Source organism: Mizuhopecten yessoensis, unplaced genomic scaffold (assembly GCF_002113885.1).
Source record: "Mizuhopecten yessoensis strain PY_sf001 unplaced genomic scaffold, ASM211388v2 scaffold10331, whole genome shotgun sequence".
In the NCBI taxonomy this organism is placed as follows: domain Eukaryota; kingdom Metazoa; phylum Mollusca; class Bivalvia; order Pectinida; family Pectinidae; genus Mizuhopecten; species Mizuhopecten yessoensis.
In genome coordinates, this window is record NW_018408493.1 from 175384 (window position 1) to 193039 (window position 17656).

Sequence of the window (17656 nt, forward strand, 5' to 3'; positions counted from 1 at the left end):
CAATATAAAACTGTATTACAGTTGACACTGAAAAGTACAATTCTCTTTTCATTCACAACATCAACTGTTTACAAGACACCAATGTGTTGAACTCAGAAATTAAAACATAAGTAATCACAGCTATCATATAAAATTTGACTGTCATGTTTTTGTTCATCATAGATTCAACACAACATTTTACATTCACTATACATGACTTGTACTTTAGGCTAATTATAACGAGAAATATTAAAGAATTAGGGCTTTGGCCATGTCTCTAGTACCAGTCAATCATACTCTTTATAATGAAAACAACCTACCACACAACTTACAGTTTCCTCTTCATTGAAAATATATAAACCTTTAATTTGACACCAATGTGTTGAAGTCAGAAATTAAAACATAAGTAATCACTGATATCATTCAAAATTTGACTGTCATGTTTTTTTTTCATCACAGATTCAACACCTAGTTTATATGTGAACAGTTAATTCCCATTTGAGATGTTTTCCCATATTTTCTACCAGAACTATCAGATTTTTTATATTTGGAGTCAACCGAACATAGGTGGTCTTTCCTATGTAAACAATAAAATTACAACAGTCAGAAATGAAAATGACAAAACCTTGGAAAAGTTGTCTGAACTCAGAAATTTGGTCATATCACATTCAATCATGTTAACGAGATTCAATGTTTAGTTCATCACAGGATTCAGCACCTTTATCCAAAATGAAATAATTCGACAAAAAGAAGCATAACCATAACAGTGGGAAATTTTCCCGAATCTTTAATTCATCACACAACTATCTCAGTCTCCGATGACCCTGAACACAACTATCTCAGTCTCCGATGACCCTGAACACAACTATCTCAGTCTCCGATGACCCTGAAGTGCCCTGTAGATCCAATGAACTAGTCAAACACCAATGTTTTGACTGTTTAACTTGGAAACAATCATCCAAAATCTACTGTCGAGTTTTCTTCATTCCAGATTAAATAGCTTTCATTTCAAAAACATTGCTTTATTTCCATATTCATTACAACTTCTATAACACAAAACAATCTCTAACCAACCCCAAACGCCACCGCAATTATATCAAAGAGTAAAATAGTGAAAATGCGTTAATTCCTTTCAAAAGAACAAAAGGGCATTCTACCAAAACGAGAGTGTTCTATTGTCGAGGATCAAATATCTGTGCTGACCTCAGAAAAAGTTACATAATCAAATTTAATCATACGAACGAGACATGTATTTCATCACTGTATCAGCACAACACGTCCCATATTCTCAATTATACTTAAACGTGACAAATCAGTGTTGTCTCTTATACCTAATATTGTTCTTAATAATATTGACTGGAAATGATACAAACTTCCATATTTTCAAACAAGACAATACAAGGGAAACAACTACCCAGAACTGTAAACATTACCTAGAGACAACAATATCTAATCACCAGGTTCATTTACCAGCAATATAATGACACAATGAAGCAGGGTTTAAACAGTGGATCCTTTTCACTTATTTAATATCCATACCCGGCCTTCATAGTTTTAAGTACCCACTTGGTCCACAACAACAACTTTCAACTTTTAATGACACACCTATGTGCAGAACTCAGAAATTAAAACATAAGTAATCACAGCTGTCATTCAAAATTTGACTGTCATGGTTTTACACCAACTTAATAGATATGATAGATGAACACAGTTTCAGTTGACACTGAAAAGTACAATTCTCTCTTCATTCACGACATCAACTGTTTACAAGACACCAATGTGTTGAAGTCAGAAATTAAAACATGAGTAATCACAGCTATCATTCAAAATTTGACTGTCATTGTTTTACACCAACTTAATAGATATGATAGATGAACACAGTTTCAGTTGACACTGAAAAGTACAATTCTCTCTTCGTTCACGACATCAACTGTTTACAAGACACCAATGTGTTGAAGTCAGAAATTAAAACATAAGTAATCACAGATATCATATAAAATTTGACTGTGATGTTTCTTTTCATCATAGATTCAACACAACATTTTACATTCACTATACATGACTTGTACTTTAGACCGATTATAACGAGAAATATTAAAGAATTAGGGCTTTGGTCATGTCTCAAGTGAAGTACCAGTCAATCCTACTTGCAAAAAAATCATAATGGAGAATCTTTATCATGAAAACAACATACCAAACAACTTAGTTTCCTCTTCATTGAAAATATATCAACCTTTAATTTGACACCAATGTGTTGAACTCAGAAATTAAAACCTAAGTAATCACAGATATCATTCAAAATTTGACTGTCATGTTTTTTTCCCCATCACAGCTTCAACACAATATCTTACATTCATTATACATGACTTGTATTTTAGACTGATTATAACAAGAAATATAAAAGAATTAGGGCTTTGGTCATGTCTCAAGTACCAGTCAATCATACTTGCACATAAACCATAATGGAGAATCTTTATTATGAAAACACCATACCAAACAACTTAGTTTCCTCTTCATTGAAAATATATCAACCTTTAATTTGACACCAATGTGTTGCAGTCAGAAATTAAAACATAAGTAATCACAGACATCATTCAAAATTTGACTGTCATGTTTGTTTTCATCATAGATTCAACACCTAGTTTATATATGAACAAATAATTCCCATTTGAGACGTTTTCCCATATTTTCTACCAGAACTATCAGATTTTTTTTATATTTGGAGTCTTTCCTATGAAAACAATGAAATCCCAACAGTCAGAAATGGAAATGACACAAAACCTTGGAAAAGTTGTCTGAACTCAGAAATTTTGTCATATCACATTCAATCATGTTAACGAGATTCAATGTTTTCTTCATCACAGGATTCAGCACCTTTATCCAAAATGAAATAATTCAGACAAAGAGAAGCATAACCATAACAGTGGGAAATTTTCCCAAATCTTTAATTCATCACACAACTATCTCAGTCTCCGATGACCCTGAAGTGCCCTGTAGATCCAATGAACCAGTCAAACACCAATGTTTTGACTGTTTAACTCGGGAACTATCAACCAAGGTAATCACAGATATCATCCAAAATCTACTGTTGAGTTTTCTTCATCCCAGATTCAATACCTTTCATTTCTAAACATTGCTTTATTTCCATATTCATTTCAACTTTTATAACACAAAACAATCTCTAACCAACCCCAAACGCCACCGCAATCAAATCAAAGAGCAAAATAGCGAAAATGCAGTAATTCCTTTCAAAAGAACATTTTGGGCATTCTCCCAAAACGAGAATGTTTTATTGTCGAGTATCAAATATCTGTGCTGACCTCAGAAAAAGTTATATAATCAAATTTAATCATACGAACGAGACATGTATTTCATCACTGTATCAGCACAACACGTCCCATATTCTCAATTATACTTAAACGTGACAAATCAGTGTTGTCTCACCTTATGTTGTTCTTAATGTTATTGACTGGAAATCATACACATTCCATATTTTCAAACACGACAATACAAGGGAAACAACTACCCAGAACTGTAAACATTACCTTTAAAGACAACAATATCTAATCACCAAGTTAATACGTCAGCAATATAATGACACAATGAAGCAGGGTCTAAACAGTGGATCCATTTAACATATTTAATATCCGTACCCTGTCTTTTATAGTTTTAAGTACCCACTTGGTCCACAACAACTTTCAACTTTTAATGACACACCTAAGTGCAGAACTCAGATATTAAAACATAAGTAATCAAAGGTATCATTCAAAATTTGACTGTCATGTTTTAACACCAACTTAATAGATATGATAGATGAACGCAGTTTCAGTTGACACTGAAAAGTACAATTCTCTCTTCATTCACGACATCAACTGTTAACAAGACACCAATGTGTTGAACTCAGAAATTAAAACATAAGTAATCACAGATATCATACAAAATTTGACTGTCATGTTTTTGTTCATCATAGATTCAACACAACATTTTACATTCACTATACATGACTTGTACTTTAGGCCAATTTTAACGAGAAATATAAAAGAATTAGGGCATTGGTCATGTCTCTAGTACCAGTCAATCATACTCTTTATAATGAAAACAACCTACTAAACAACTTAAAGTTTCCTCTTCATTGAAAATATCTCAACTTTTTATTTGACACCCAATGTGTTGAAGTCAGAAATTAAAACATAAGTAATCACAGATATCATATAAAATTTGACTGTCATGTTTTTGTTCATCATAGATTCAACACAACATTTTACATTCACTATACATGACTTGTATTTTAGGCCAATTATAACGAGAAATATTTATAATTAGGGCTTTGATCATGTCTCCAGTACCAGTAAATCCTATTTGCACATAAACCATAATGGAGAATCTTTATAATGAAAACAACATACCCAACAACTTAAGTTTCTCTTCATTGAAAATATCTCAACCTTTAATTTGACACCAATGTGTTGAAGTCAGAAATTAAAACATAAGTAATCACTGATATCATTCAAAATTTGACTGTCATGGTTTTTTCATCACAGATTCAACACCTAGTTTATATATGAACAAATAATTCCCATTTGAGATGTTTTCCCATATTTTCTACCAGAACTATCAGATTTTTTTTTATATTTGGAGTCAACCGAACGTAGGTGGTCTTTCCTATGAAAACAATAAAATTCCAACAGTCAGAAATGAAAATGACAAAACCTTGGAAAAGTTGGCTGAACTCAAAAATTTTGTCATATCACATTCAATCATGTTAACGAGATTCAATGTTTTCTTCATCACAGGATTCAGCACCTTTATCCAAAATGAAATAATTCAGACAACAGGAAGCATAACCATAACAGTCGGAAATGTTCCCATATCTTTATTTCTTCACACAACTATCTCAGTCTCCGATGACCCTGAAGTGCCCTATAGATCCAATGAACCAGTCAAACACCAATGTTTTGACTGTTTAACTCGGAAACAATCAACTAAAATCTATTGTTGAGTTTTCTTCATTCCAGATTCAATACCTTTCATTTCCAAAACATTGCTTTATTTCCATATTCATTACAACTTCTATAACACAAAACAATCTCTAACCAACCCCAAACGCCACCGCAATCATATCAAAGAGTAAAAATAGTGAAAATGCATTAATTCCTTTCAAAAGAACAAATGGGCATTCTCCCAAAACAAGAATGTTCTATTGTTGAGGATCAAATATCTGTGCTGACCTCAGAAAAAGTTATATAATCAAATTTAATCATACGAACGAGACATGTATTTCATCACGGTATCAGCACAACACGTCCCATATTCTCAATTATGCTTAAACGTGACAAATCAGTGTTGTCTCTTATACCTTATGTTGTTCTTAATGTTATTGACTGGAAATCATACAAACTTCCATATTTTCAAACATGACAATACAAGGGAAACAACTACCCAGAACTGTAAACATTACCTAGAGACAACAATATCTAATCACCAAGTTCATTTTCCAGTAATTTAAGGACACAATGAAGCAGGGTCTAAACAGTGGATCCATTTAACATATTTAATATCTGTACCCTGTCTTTTATAGTTTTAAGTACCCACTTGGTCCACAACAACTTTCAACTTTTAATGACACACCTTAGTGCAGAACTCAGAAATTAAAACATAAGTAATCACAGCTATCATTCAAAATTTGACTGTCATGGTTTTTTTTCAACACAGATTCAACACATAGTTTTACATCAACTTAATAGATATGATAGATGATGGATAATCTTCACAATATAAAACTGTGTTACAGTTGACACTGAAAAGTACAATTCTCTCTTCATTCACAACATCAACTCTTTACAAGACACCAATGTGTTGAAGTCAGAAATTAAAACATAAGTAATCACAGCTATCATTCAAAATTTGACTGTCATGTTTGTTTTCATCACAGATTCAACACTTTGTGTACATATCAACAAATAATTCTCATTTGCGTTTCCCCCCCCATATTTTCTACCAGACTATTTCTTCATTTTTAGTCAACCGAACATCGGTACTCTTCCTGACGAAAAAACTAAATTCCAACAATCAGAAATGAAAATAACAGGAAACCTTAGAAAATAGCATTTGTACCATGCAAAGGATAAATGGCTGAATTCAGAAATTGTTGTCATATCACATTCAATCATGTTAACGAGATTCAATGTTTTCTTCATCATGGATTAAGAAGTTTCCTGTACTAACTGTTATAATGATAACAAGCACGACCTTCACAATTAGACATTCATTTCACTTTTTTAAATGTCTTCTCCGCAAAGCTACAAGTTAACCCAAAGAAGCCATTTTTTGTCTTTATTAGTGACTCAACACCTGGTTTAATCATGTTTCTTAACAACAGATGTCTCCTCCATTTTATATCATCTAAAACAATGTCAAATTTATAAAAGCGAATATTAAAACTCATATCCCCATGCTGAAATGATGTAAAATTTGACAAAATGAAACGGTGATTATGACTCATTAAAGTAAACCTAGTGGAAGGTGCAAGTCGTCTTTAGAAAAAAATCAGTGCTACCACGGTAATCTCAGAAAAAGTTGAAATCAAATTCATTCATCAAAATATGACAAGTCATCACTGCATTAGCACCAGACTGACCTGATAGCCAAATTGACTCAAGTAAGTAGCACATAGAACAATGATGTGTTTTTATTTTTAGTCCTATCCAAACAAGTCACTTTTTTTTCTTTATAGTTTTCTTGTAGATTTTGTATTATTTCTCTTAACTGATTCAGCAGCACATTACTCATACACACAACCTGTGTTCTAGTTATGGTGGCTGCTACTTTTAATACATTCACACTTACATGTATATTTTGACCGATTCCTGACTCTTCATCCATAAACACACTTTATCTACCTGGTCCAATCAAATGAATCTGCTCTGAATTTATTCTTAGTTTGTACCAGTTATAAACATAATTGATTTTGTGACAAGTAATAAAAAAGATCAAACTATTTGACTGGCAGACAACATTACCGATACTATTTAGAATTATGTGCTTTTAAACTCAGGAGAGTTTGTTGTGTAATCACAGTGAATCATACGAACGAGACTATTGTTTCATCACTGTTTAAAACACAAAATCAATCAGCTATGTTAAAGTACTACTACAACGACCTGGATTTGTCGATCAGTAAATCAAGAACATTCATTAACTAAAAGGCAACTACAGACAATTATCTATTCTAGGGGTTTCTAAACAATAATTTGTTGACAAATGTAACTGAAAGCTTTCAACAGTGGTAACACTACACCACCAGCCAGACTTTCTATGGGAGAACTATTAATGAACATCCGCTAATGCAGCTAAAATCATGTTCAAGCTACTGGAGAAGATTCACTGCTGGTGCCATTTACATAGGGTATCAAATAACCTGCCTACAGCTTCAATCAATAGAACATCAAATCATCACTAATGTTTTAAGCTCTTAAAGTACAAGTTTGAATTTTGACCAAATTTAAAACAGAAATATATAATGGCAGCATAGATATCTTTAAATATTTTATTTGTAAAAATCTCTTATAATTTGCAGAACTCAGAAATACCACTAACAATCATTGTGATCAATTTATATAAGTTATTAAATCATCACCGTTCTGCTCCAGGCTCCTCCATTGCTAAATGAATACACAGAATTTCAGAAATTGAGTGACTAGCTTAAAGTAACACCCATTTGTTAACCACATGTAATCCCCCCCCCCCCCCCCCTCGTGAAATTTACTTGATTTAGCTGTTAGAGAAACTGACCCCAGAATACCTGTGAAATTTACCCCAAAATACCTGTTGAAATCTATGAATTTTATTAAAGAATATACCTGCTGAATTAATGAAACTTACTTGAGAAAACCCATTAAATGTGTTTCAAACTTTTTAAATGCCTGATCCATAACAAGTAACAGGAAAGAAGGCTCCTGTCTGTGATCAATGGTACTTGGAAAAAACTGTAGTTATTAAAACCTTTATATATTTGTTGTATTACACATGTCACTGCAGATCTCAGAAATACCACTAACAATCATTGTGATCAATGTATACAAGCTATAATAACATCACCGTTCTGCTCCAGGCTCCTCCACTGCTATATAAATACACAGAATTTAACAAAGGAATGGCTAGCAAAGTAACATTTATTTCTTAACCATGTGTAATATTTTTTTCAGCGAAAATTACTCGATTCACCGGTTATATTTCAGAACTTTACCTGAGAATCCCTGTGAAATTTACAGGAGAATACCTGCTATATTAATGAAATTTACTTCGGAAAACCTATTAAATGTGTTTCAAACAATCCAAATGTCATATCCATATTAAGCAATTAAAGAATATACCTGCTGAATTAATGAAACTTACTTGAGAAAACCCATTAAATGTGTTTCAAACTTTTTAAATGCCTGATCCATAACAAGTAACAGGAAAGAAGGCTCCTGTCTGTGATCAATGGTACTTGGAAAAAACTGTAGTTATTAAAACCTTTATATATTTGTGGTATTACACATGTCACTGCAGATCTCAGAAATACCACTAAAAATCATTGTGATCAATGTACACAAGCTATAATATCATCACCATTCTACTTCAGGTTCGTCCACTGCTATATATAAATACACAGAATTTAACAAAGGAATGGCTAGCAAAGTAACATTTATTTCTTAACCATGTGTAATATTTTTTTCAGCGAAAATTACTCGATTCACCGGTTATATTTCAGAACTTTACCTGAGAATCCCTGTGAAATTTACAGGAGAATCCCTGCTATATTAATGAAATTTACTTCAGAAAACTTATTAAATGTGTTTAAAACAATCAAAATGTCATATCCATATTAAGCAACATGAAAAATTGAACATCATATCATCATTGGTATTAGCAGAAGTCCTGTAATCATTCAAACCTTTCGATATTTGTTGATATTATACATGTAACAGCAGAACTCAGAAATACCAGTAACAATCATTGTGATCAATGTATACAAGCTATAATAACATCACCGTTCTGCTCCAGGCTCCTCCACTGCTATATAAATACACAGAATTTAACAAAGCAATGACTAGCAAAGTAACAATTATTTCTTAACCATGTGTAATATCTTTTTCAGCGAATAATTACTCGATTTACTGGTTATATTTCAGAAATTTACCAGAGAATACCTGTGAAATTTACAGGAGAATACCTGCTATATTAATGAAATTTACTTCAGAAAACTTATTAAATGTGTTTAAAACAGTCAAAATGTCATATCCATATTAAGCAACATGAAAAATTGAACATCATATCATCATTGGTATTACGAGAAGTCCTGTAATCATTCAAACCTTTCGATATTTGTTGATATTACACATGTAACAGCATAACTCAGAAATACCACTAACAATCATTGTGATCAATGTACACAAGCTATAATATCATCACCATTCTACTTCAGGTTCGTCCACTGCTATATGAATACACAGAATTTAAGCAAAGGAATGACTAGCAAGGTAACAATTATTTCTTAACCATGTGTAATATCTTTTTCAGCGAATAATTACTCGATTTACTGGTTATATTTCAGAAATTTACCTGAGAATCACTGTGAAATTTACAGGAGAATCCCTGCTATATTAATGAAATTTACTTCGGAAAACCTATTAAATGTGTTTCAAACAATCCAAATGCCATATCCATATTAAGCAACATGAAAAATGGACCATCATATCATCCTTGGTATTACCAGAAGTCCTGTAATCATTAAAGCGTTTCGATATTTGTTGATATTATACATGTAACAGCAGAACTCAGAAATACCACTAACAATCATTGTGATCAATGTATATAAGCTAGGATATCATCATTGTTCTACTGCAGTCAAGTTCCCAGTGATTTCTAAACTTATTGTGCAAATATATAGAACAATTCCATAAAGCATTTAAAAGCAAGAAAGAAGTTAGCAAATTTTCCATAATCAAAATACAATTTTAAACGAAACCTGTCTCTTGACAGAATACTGATTAGATTAGCTTAAAATACTGTGCATCATTTAACAAGAAACAAGATTGATCAAGTGACAAGTGTTTCAATGAACTTGTTTTAAATGAAACCATGTACATGTAGTTTTTTAATGAAATACAAATTTGGGTAAGACAACAGCAAACATCAAAACAATTAGTTATGAACAACACCAAAACAGCATTAATTATACACATCATATAGTACCACATCCCGAACGGAACCTAACTAGGAACACTTAACGTCAACCTTCCCCACATCTCCACCGCTTGCTTTTGATAAACCAAGTAAAATACTATCAATTTGTGCACATCTAACAGTTAGTTCACTTGCAAAGCAACAGTTCTGCTAAAGAATCTGAGAAAATATTGCTGTTCTTCCCAATCAAGCTCACCAACCCATGTTTGTTTAGTAAAACTGTATCAAATAAGATCATTATTTCAGTCCTCTGTATATATACTTCAAGTGCCAGGAAAGTTCACATCCATTCACTAATACACAAAGGTAATGAAATTTCTGTTTCCAGTTTAGAAAATTTCCTGAATATTCTGATAATGCAAATAATAAAGACTAGAAATACTAGATCACGCCTATTTTTTACTGGTGAATTTGGGGCTGTTATAAGGCCCTTCCCCTTGGTAATTTCTCCCAAGAGCAATGCAAAATCACTTTATTTTCCCAAAATCATCCTTTTGTGTATGCGATATATTCCTTGTGGAAAAGAGGTAGAAAAATCACTGCAGAACAAGGTTCTACGGTCCACCTATCACCATTCAAATCTTAAAACAAACCCTAAACCTTACTGCAGCACAGTGGTAACATCTCATTAACAGTTATGTATTCTTTCATGAAATTATCAAAACACAAATGTCATCAACAACATTGCAAACTTTTCACACAAGCAGATCATCTTAGAAAATAGATATTTAATTATAAATCATACAAATCATAGTCATTTTAAGTGGAAACATCAATTAATTTATAAATAAGGTCTAGATTAATTTCTACAACGAGTCAATGGCTATAATAAAGCAAACCTGATCACACTTATTCTGTATGCTCTGGTAACTCCAAAAACCTTTTGTTCGTATATTCAAACACAAATCTAAATCGAGACTTCACCAAGTCAGGCAATGTGAAATAAGGAACAGTAAGCAGTGAGTGCCCAAAAAAAAAAAAAAAAGCGACAGAAATTTAAACAGTTACAGCAACAACAACCAATCACCACGTTAATAAGAAATGAAAAATAATAATGTAAAGTTGTTTTTGTTTCTGTTTGGGGGGATGTTGGTGTCCTTGAACTTTTACATAAATAACGAAAAACAAAGTAAAATACAGAGAAAGGTAACCCTTTAAAACTGAAGGAGATCAGATGTGTGTGCAAAATGTAAAATGTATGTATGTACAACAAGAGGACAACTATTTCTGGATGCTACTCAGCTCTTAGTCTAGAATCACAACGCAGAATATCACACATAACACTTGGCAAAGGATGGAAAATGAACATACTTCACTACTGCTCCGATGTGGATATTTCTTTACTTTATCAGTAAGAAGTATCATCTGAAAGAATGTGCATGTTTGTGAAAGCATAGTCACCGAGTGAGCTTTTTGTGAAGTTATGACACTACAAACAACAGCATGTTGTATGCAATAGCCTCTGATATAGAGGTATTGGTGAGCAGGCTTCTGTCGGGACACCATGAACTTCACAAAATCAAGCTCCAAGTCTTATTTCTATTTATGTCTGAACACTTAGGTAACATACAAACATGTGTTTTAACATGATAAAGAACAAGGTTTTATAAAAATAACTCTTGTCACATGTGTTTCAGCAGAACAATAACGGGATACTAGTTTACAGTGTCGAGAATTATAGACGTGAAATAGGATCTAGTTCATGCTCTAGTCAAACACTGGCGCATTTTATGATTTTGGCGGCAGTGTTTGTCTGTTATAGATCGCATGTCATTCGCGGTTGTAAAAAACATATGAATTGAAAATATAGATGTAGTTATTTTGTCAGACATCATACATTGATTTAACAATAAACAAGTAGACAAAATGTCAAATATCAATGTAGATCTTATAATAGAGTATTACACAATAATTTTAAAATATTTCTAAATATCACTGTCCCATTGAATTGTATCTTGTAAACTAAATCAAACAATAGCCAAAAAAAGCCAGTCTTTCAACATCAACACCAGGGACATAGTTTATTAATTTTGCTTAAACTTTTTGACAAAATGTATTTTTCAAATATGTATATCGTTATGAAGGGGGGGCAAGAATATTGAAATTACATTGAAAAACAGGCAAATCTATGATTTCCAGCAAAAAATCGCATTCAGCCATTTTGTAAAACAGCAAATGAATGATTGTAAAGTCAACCCACCTGTTGCAGAAATGTTAATAACACACATGTACAACAGAAAACTTAAATAGATGTGTGCCAGGAGCTAGTCAGTTGTGTTAAGATGTACAAACCTGTGTGTGGGACTTGCCATAGCCCGATCCAGGCATATCAGCGGCTCCCGGCACCGATGCAACAGATCCTAAAAGGTGACATAAAACCATTTATTCACATATACATTTAACACTTCATTATGCATCAATACAGGAAATAAACTTTCAATCATTTGAATACATTTTAAACTATTTTTTAGTAATAATGAAATCTAAGTCATACTTAATATCAAAACTGGAGAATATGCCAACTAACTTAAAACACACTGAAAAATTGACAAGTTTCATAAAACAATTCTAGCAAAAAAAGTTTTACAGTTGACCTGAATATGACCACTAAATGGCGTAAAGCTGCAACAGCAAAGGTGTCAAAATATCAAATTCTGTCACAAAGAAAAAATCCCCCAACCCACCTTAGCATCAGAAAGCACTAAATTAACTACAGCACACCTATATACCTAGACACACCTATATACCTAGACATTTAATACCGTTATAACCAGTTGATGATGCAGGTAAAGCTTAGGTTTCATTAAGATATCTTCAACAGTTTCACAGGAACTTTTGTACTTATTTGACCTCTGACATCAAGGTCAGTAACCTAATTACAGAGCACAACACACCTTCTGAGGGTGATGAAGGTACATTTCATTTTCAAGATCTTTTCAGTGATTTAAAAGTAATGGCCCTATGGTGATTTTGCTGGAATTTTTGCACTCATCTGACCTTCAACATGGAAAAGAAAGTAACGATGACCTTACTTATAGTGAACTGCACACCTCCTGGGGGTTATACAGGTATACTTCAAGCTTCATTTAATGAGAAGCCATAATTACCAGATTGATTGTCTGTACCTGATACTCCTGAAACCTTGTTTTGTGCTGGGTTTCCATATGTCGACTTGCTAAAGTCTGTTCCCTGTGTCAGATCTTCATATCCTCCTACAGGCAAAGGCAAAATATCTTAAGTAGTTTGTCATTTTTGCTTTGTGATTAGAGCCGAGACAAAACAAATGTCAAAAATTTGTTCTCCGGGAATTAATTTCCTTAACAGTATCAACATAGCAAAGCTAGCAGACCTCACAATGAATGTAAGTTTTTTCACATAGCAAAGGAAAACTGAGAAGCAGAAACTAGCATAGCTTTCGAAAACTAATCCCATCTTCTTTTTTATTCAAAATCCCTTGAACCTCAGATCAGAAATGACTCTTCTAGCCCAAGTTTAAGGACAAGAAGCATAGAAATTGAAACATGTTTTAAATAACATTGCTGGGATTGTACCATCTGAAGCTTATCATCTTTGGCGCATAATTTCTGCATAATATGTCAAATACTACACTAAATTTTGTGTGAAGCTCCAATTGAAAACTATATACTCTCTTCATAATCCTGGGAATTTTTTGGAGAATGGTTATAAATATAAATCACAAATGGAAACAGTTGGTACAGTCACAGCATACAATGCAGAAGCAGTTTTTCAAACTCAATCTTACTGAAACATTCATGTCACCTACCTTTATTGCTGGCATACGCGTGTGATGCACCGTATGTTTTCTGGTATGGGGTGTTAGCTGTTGTTCCAGCGTGGGCTGTATTTGTTACTGGTGGCACCTGCAAAATAAAATACATTAATAAATGATTATGCACTATATATGCAATTGAGACCAATAATTGCCAGAATGATAAGAGAATCATAATTATCTACTCTTCAACCATGACAATAGGAAAATATACATGTTATCAAATCATTTCTGATCAATCAATTTACCAGATGCAGTTCTACCACAGTGATTTCCTTAGAAAAAAGTTGAAATTTAATATCTGTCTTCTGGAGTGACCCTTTTCGGGGGAATTCCAATCAACAGCCAAGCTTGTTGTGAAATCCATTTATTACATTGAAGCATAATACTTTCTTTTAGTTTCCCATTTGAATAGTTTGCTCCGTGTAGAAAGATGATGAATCAATACTTGAAAAGTTTGCTCCGAAGGCCTGAACATAGTGACATGATTTTTAATATGATTTTAATACCGGAAACATAGTGGCAGGGTACTGGAATCCTGCTGATGGTAAGACAGAGGGGCCGTAGTAGTAGCCGTATGGGACATTGATGAAGTGTTGCTGCTGGTGAGCAGACTGTTGTGTTGACTGTTGTTGGGAAGCAGGAATGGGGGACTGGGCGTCCACTCTACCAATCTTGTTGTCTGCTGCTGTAAACAAAGGGACGATTAATTCTAGCTGGGGTTTGAGGTTGGCATTTCTTCAACAATGTGTAAACTACAACGGCTGTTGCATCAATTCTACAATTAAGTCTTAATGTCTATACAGAGGATCTTTGTGAAGAAACAACGACATATAAACTTCTACTTTTTTGTTTATCCTTTTTATTTTCATACTGGATTATTAATTTAGAAAATGCTGTTTCAAATTACAACGTTTGGCAGTAAGTATGAACACAGTATATATCATACATCACATACCAGAGTATGGCACATTTCCTAGTGTTGTCTGTTCTCGTCCAGTCATGGTAGTTGGCACACCAAATCCTGACATATCGTAATTGTAATTTGCCTGCAAAATTGCAACATTACATAGAATCAAGACCACATCATACCATTTTCTTCTGAATCAGTTTATTCCAACATTTACAATTTGTTTTTCTTCACTTTATAAGCATATTTTGCCTTTAGCTTCATGACCAGAATGTTTTTGTAATAAACATATATGAAGTAAACCAACAAATCAAGGACATGTGATTTGTTCAGACTATTAGATTTATTGGTAGTATATGATTACGTTTATGACAAATTCACTCACCAGGGCGGGGGGTAATCTCTGTTGAAGTTGAAGCTGAAGCTCATCGGTGTAGCTTGCATACAGGGGCTGTTGCAACCCCTAAATGGATAAAAGTAAAAACTGTCATAAGCTTGTTTAAATCCACTCTTCCAGTATCTTATATGCTGATAAATTTCATCAAGTAAGTGAATATTTCATAAAGAATAATTACTTAAAGTTTGTTTCATTTTCTGATTCTGAAGTGCAGAGTTACTTTTACCATTGAGCTTCTTATATTTTTAGAGGACCCATAAATGCTTTAACATACCAAAATCAGTTTTTATTTTCTCCATTTTTGTTTGAGGATATCCAAAAAGCTTTTAGCATTTACCAGAAATTGACAACTGACTTAAAACTTTGCTTCATTTTCTGACTAAACGTAGGAATAGCACCATCACTGGTTTCCTTGCACTTTCTATTTTCCCCATTTTTGTGGAAGCTTATCCACAAAGCATTACCATTTGACAGAGAGTGACACCTGACTTACAAAGTATGGTGGCATTGTTATAGAGAGTGACACCTGACTTACAAAGTATGGTGGCATTGTTATAGAGAGTGACACCTGACTTACAAAGTATGGTGGCATTGTTCCCTGTCCCATGATGTACTGGTGGTGACCCAGCAATACACCTGGAGGCAGGCTTGGAGTGTTCTTTGTGGCTGTAAATAGAACAATAGTTCATACACACAAACTTCAATGGTGGACATATACAGCATAACTTGCTATTTTTTGAAGGGGATGATATTTTCGCTACTTAACATGTCATATACACAGTTGTGAAAATTTGATCCAAGTTAGTGACAAGATTTAAGACCAAACTCAAAACAGTTTTCTATTCATTTTGATAAACACTCAATTCAAACGACTTCATCCATAAGATTAACCAGTCATTTTCTATTATGCTATTGGTCCTACAGTTAATCAGTACAATGATGGAAGGAACTATTCTACAGAGAGCCACATTTCAGGGCTAAACATTATTTTTGAATACCACTAGTCACTTAAGGGCGGTAGTTTCAAACTTTTTAGTCAATGTGCAAATTCCACCAACCCAATAATGTTCAACAAGATAAGCAATATTAAATTTTGACTAGTCACTAGGGCTAGTGCATTATAGAACCACTATCCAAGTTGGAGAATTCACTAGTCTCAAACTATCGGGCTTTCTCATTGCCTAGCCCTCCCTACATTCAGGGATTACAATTGAATAATAAATACTATGTAATTATCACTAACATGTGCCAAAATAAACATTTATATTGGCAATTCCTTGTTCTTTTTAAAGTCCATAAGCCTACTCACTGCTTGTTGTAGGAGCAGTCATGACTTTGGTGGATCCTACTGTTGTTGTTAATGCTATAGTAGACGCAACAGCTGATGGAGTAGTTGTTCCTGTCGCCAGAGACGTTGTTATTGTTGTTGTCATCAAGTTACTCGTCGTTGTAGATGTGGAACTGTCATACTGAAATGAACCAATCACATAAACTGAAACAATCTCCCCTCCAACTTATCTATGAACACTCAATCATGTCCTTTTCTTATCTATGAACACTCAATCATGTCCTTTTGACTTTATCAACTGTTAAATTGAAAGTAGTTCTGAATCTCTTTGTAAGCATATACTAAACTATATAGAAGTAATTACCACACTGTATTAGTATTGGAAACAGAGAATCCAATAGCAACATTGAAATCTGTAATTGCAAAACATTATGGCATTTTTCACAATTTTGTACCAGAGAGACATCTTAGGGCTGGGCATCTACCTTTATGTAATGTTGTTACAAAGCAATACATTTTATAGGCAAAATGGAGTTTGATTCAAGTTCAATTTTCACTAACAATGAACAATCATTATTTCAGAAAATTGATATTAAGTTTATAATAATGTTCAACTTTCAGCAGATGATGGATTGATGGAAGGGTAAATGGTTAACACTTCCTTCTTTTCAAAATCATCTTGGAAGGGTCTCAAGATTCAGGATGGTGTATAATTTTATCCAAATCTCATGTTCATGTACATATGAAAGTAAATTCACTAGCCCAAATCACTAAGGTTTTGAGGTAGAGACAAAGATGACATTTTCCTTGTGCGACAAAATCACGCTGATCTTATTTACACACTGAACTGGCCAATCAGAGAGCAGGATTTAGTTTAGACAAAGTTCATGGAAGCTATATTTCTTTGTGAAGGATAATGTAATAAAAAGAATGTTTTTAGTTCTGTCTAAACTAGAGAAGGTTTCCATGGCTTACCATTACCAAGCCTGTCCCTGCTGAATCTATAGTGAAATTACAAGTTAAGCAACAGCTATAAGGTGACATGATTTAACAATCTCAACCATA

At 33.3% G+C, this 17656-nt stretch overlaps 1 protein-coding gene across 9 annotated transcripts in view; it reads right to left on the minus strand.

The window, feature by feature from the left end:
- Positions 1 to 17656, minus strand: part of LOC110460191 (ubiquitin-associated protein 2-like) — a 45966-nt gene that overhangs the window by 15579 nt on the left and 12731 nt on the right. For 4 of the 9 annotated variants that reach the window (XM_021512969.1, XM_021512968.1, XM_021512966.1 and 1 more), the window contains exons 16-24: positions 16613 to 16772; positions 15881 to 15969; positions 15292 to 15369; positions 14955 to 15045; positions 14506 to 14684; positions 13991 to 14087; positions 13314 to 13418; positions 12499 to 12566; positions 11518 to 11571 (exon numbers count right to left, since the gene is read on the minus strand). In XM_021512969.1, the coding sequence (XP_021368644.1) occupies positions 11518 to 11571; positions 12499 to 12566; positions 13314 to 13418; positions 13991 to 14087; positions 14506 to 14684; positions 14955 to 15045; positions 15292 to 15369; positions 15881 to 15969; positions 16613 to 16772 (921 nt within the window). The remainder of the gene's footprint in view (positions 1 to 11517; positions 11572 to 12498; positions 12567 to 13313; positions 13419 to 13990; positions 14088 to 14505; positions 14685 to 14954; positions 15046 to 15291; positions 15370 to 15880; positions 15970 to 16612; positions 16773 to 17656) is intronic. The other 5 variants (XM_021512973.1, XM_021512972.1, XM_021512967.1 and 2 more) reach the window with 4 other exon arrangements.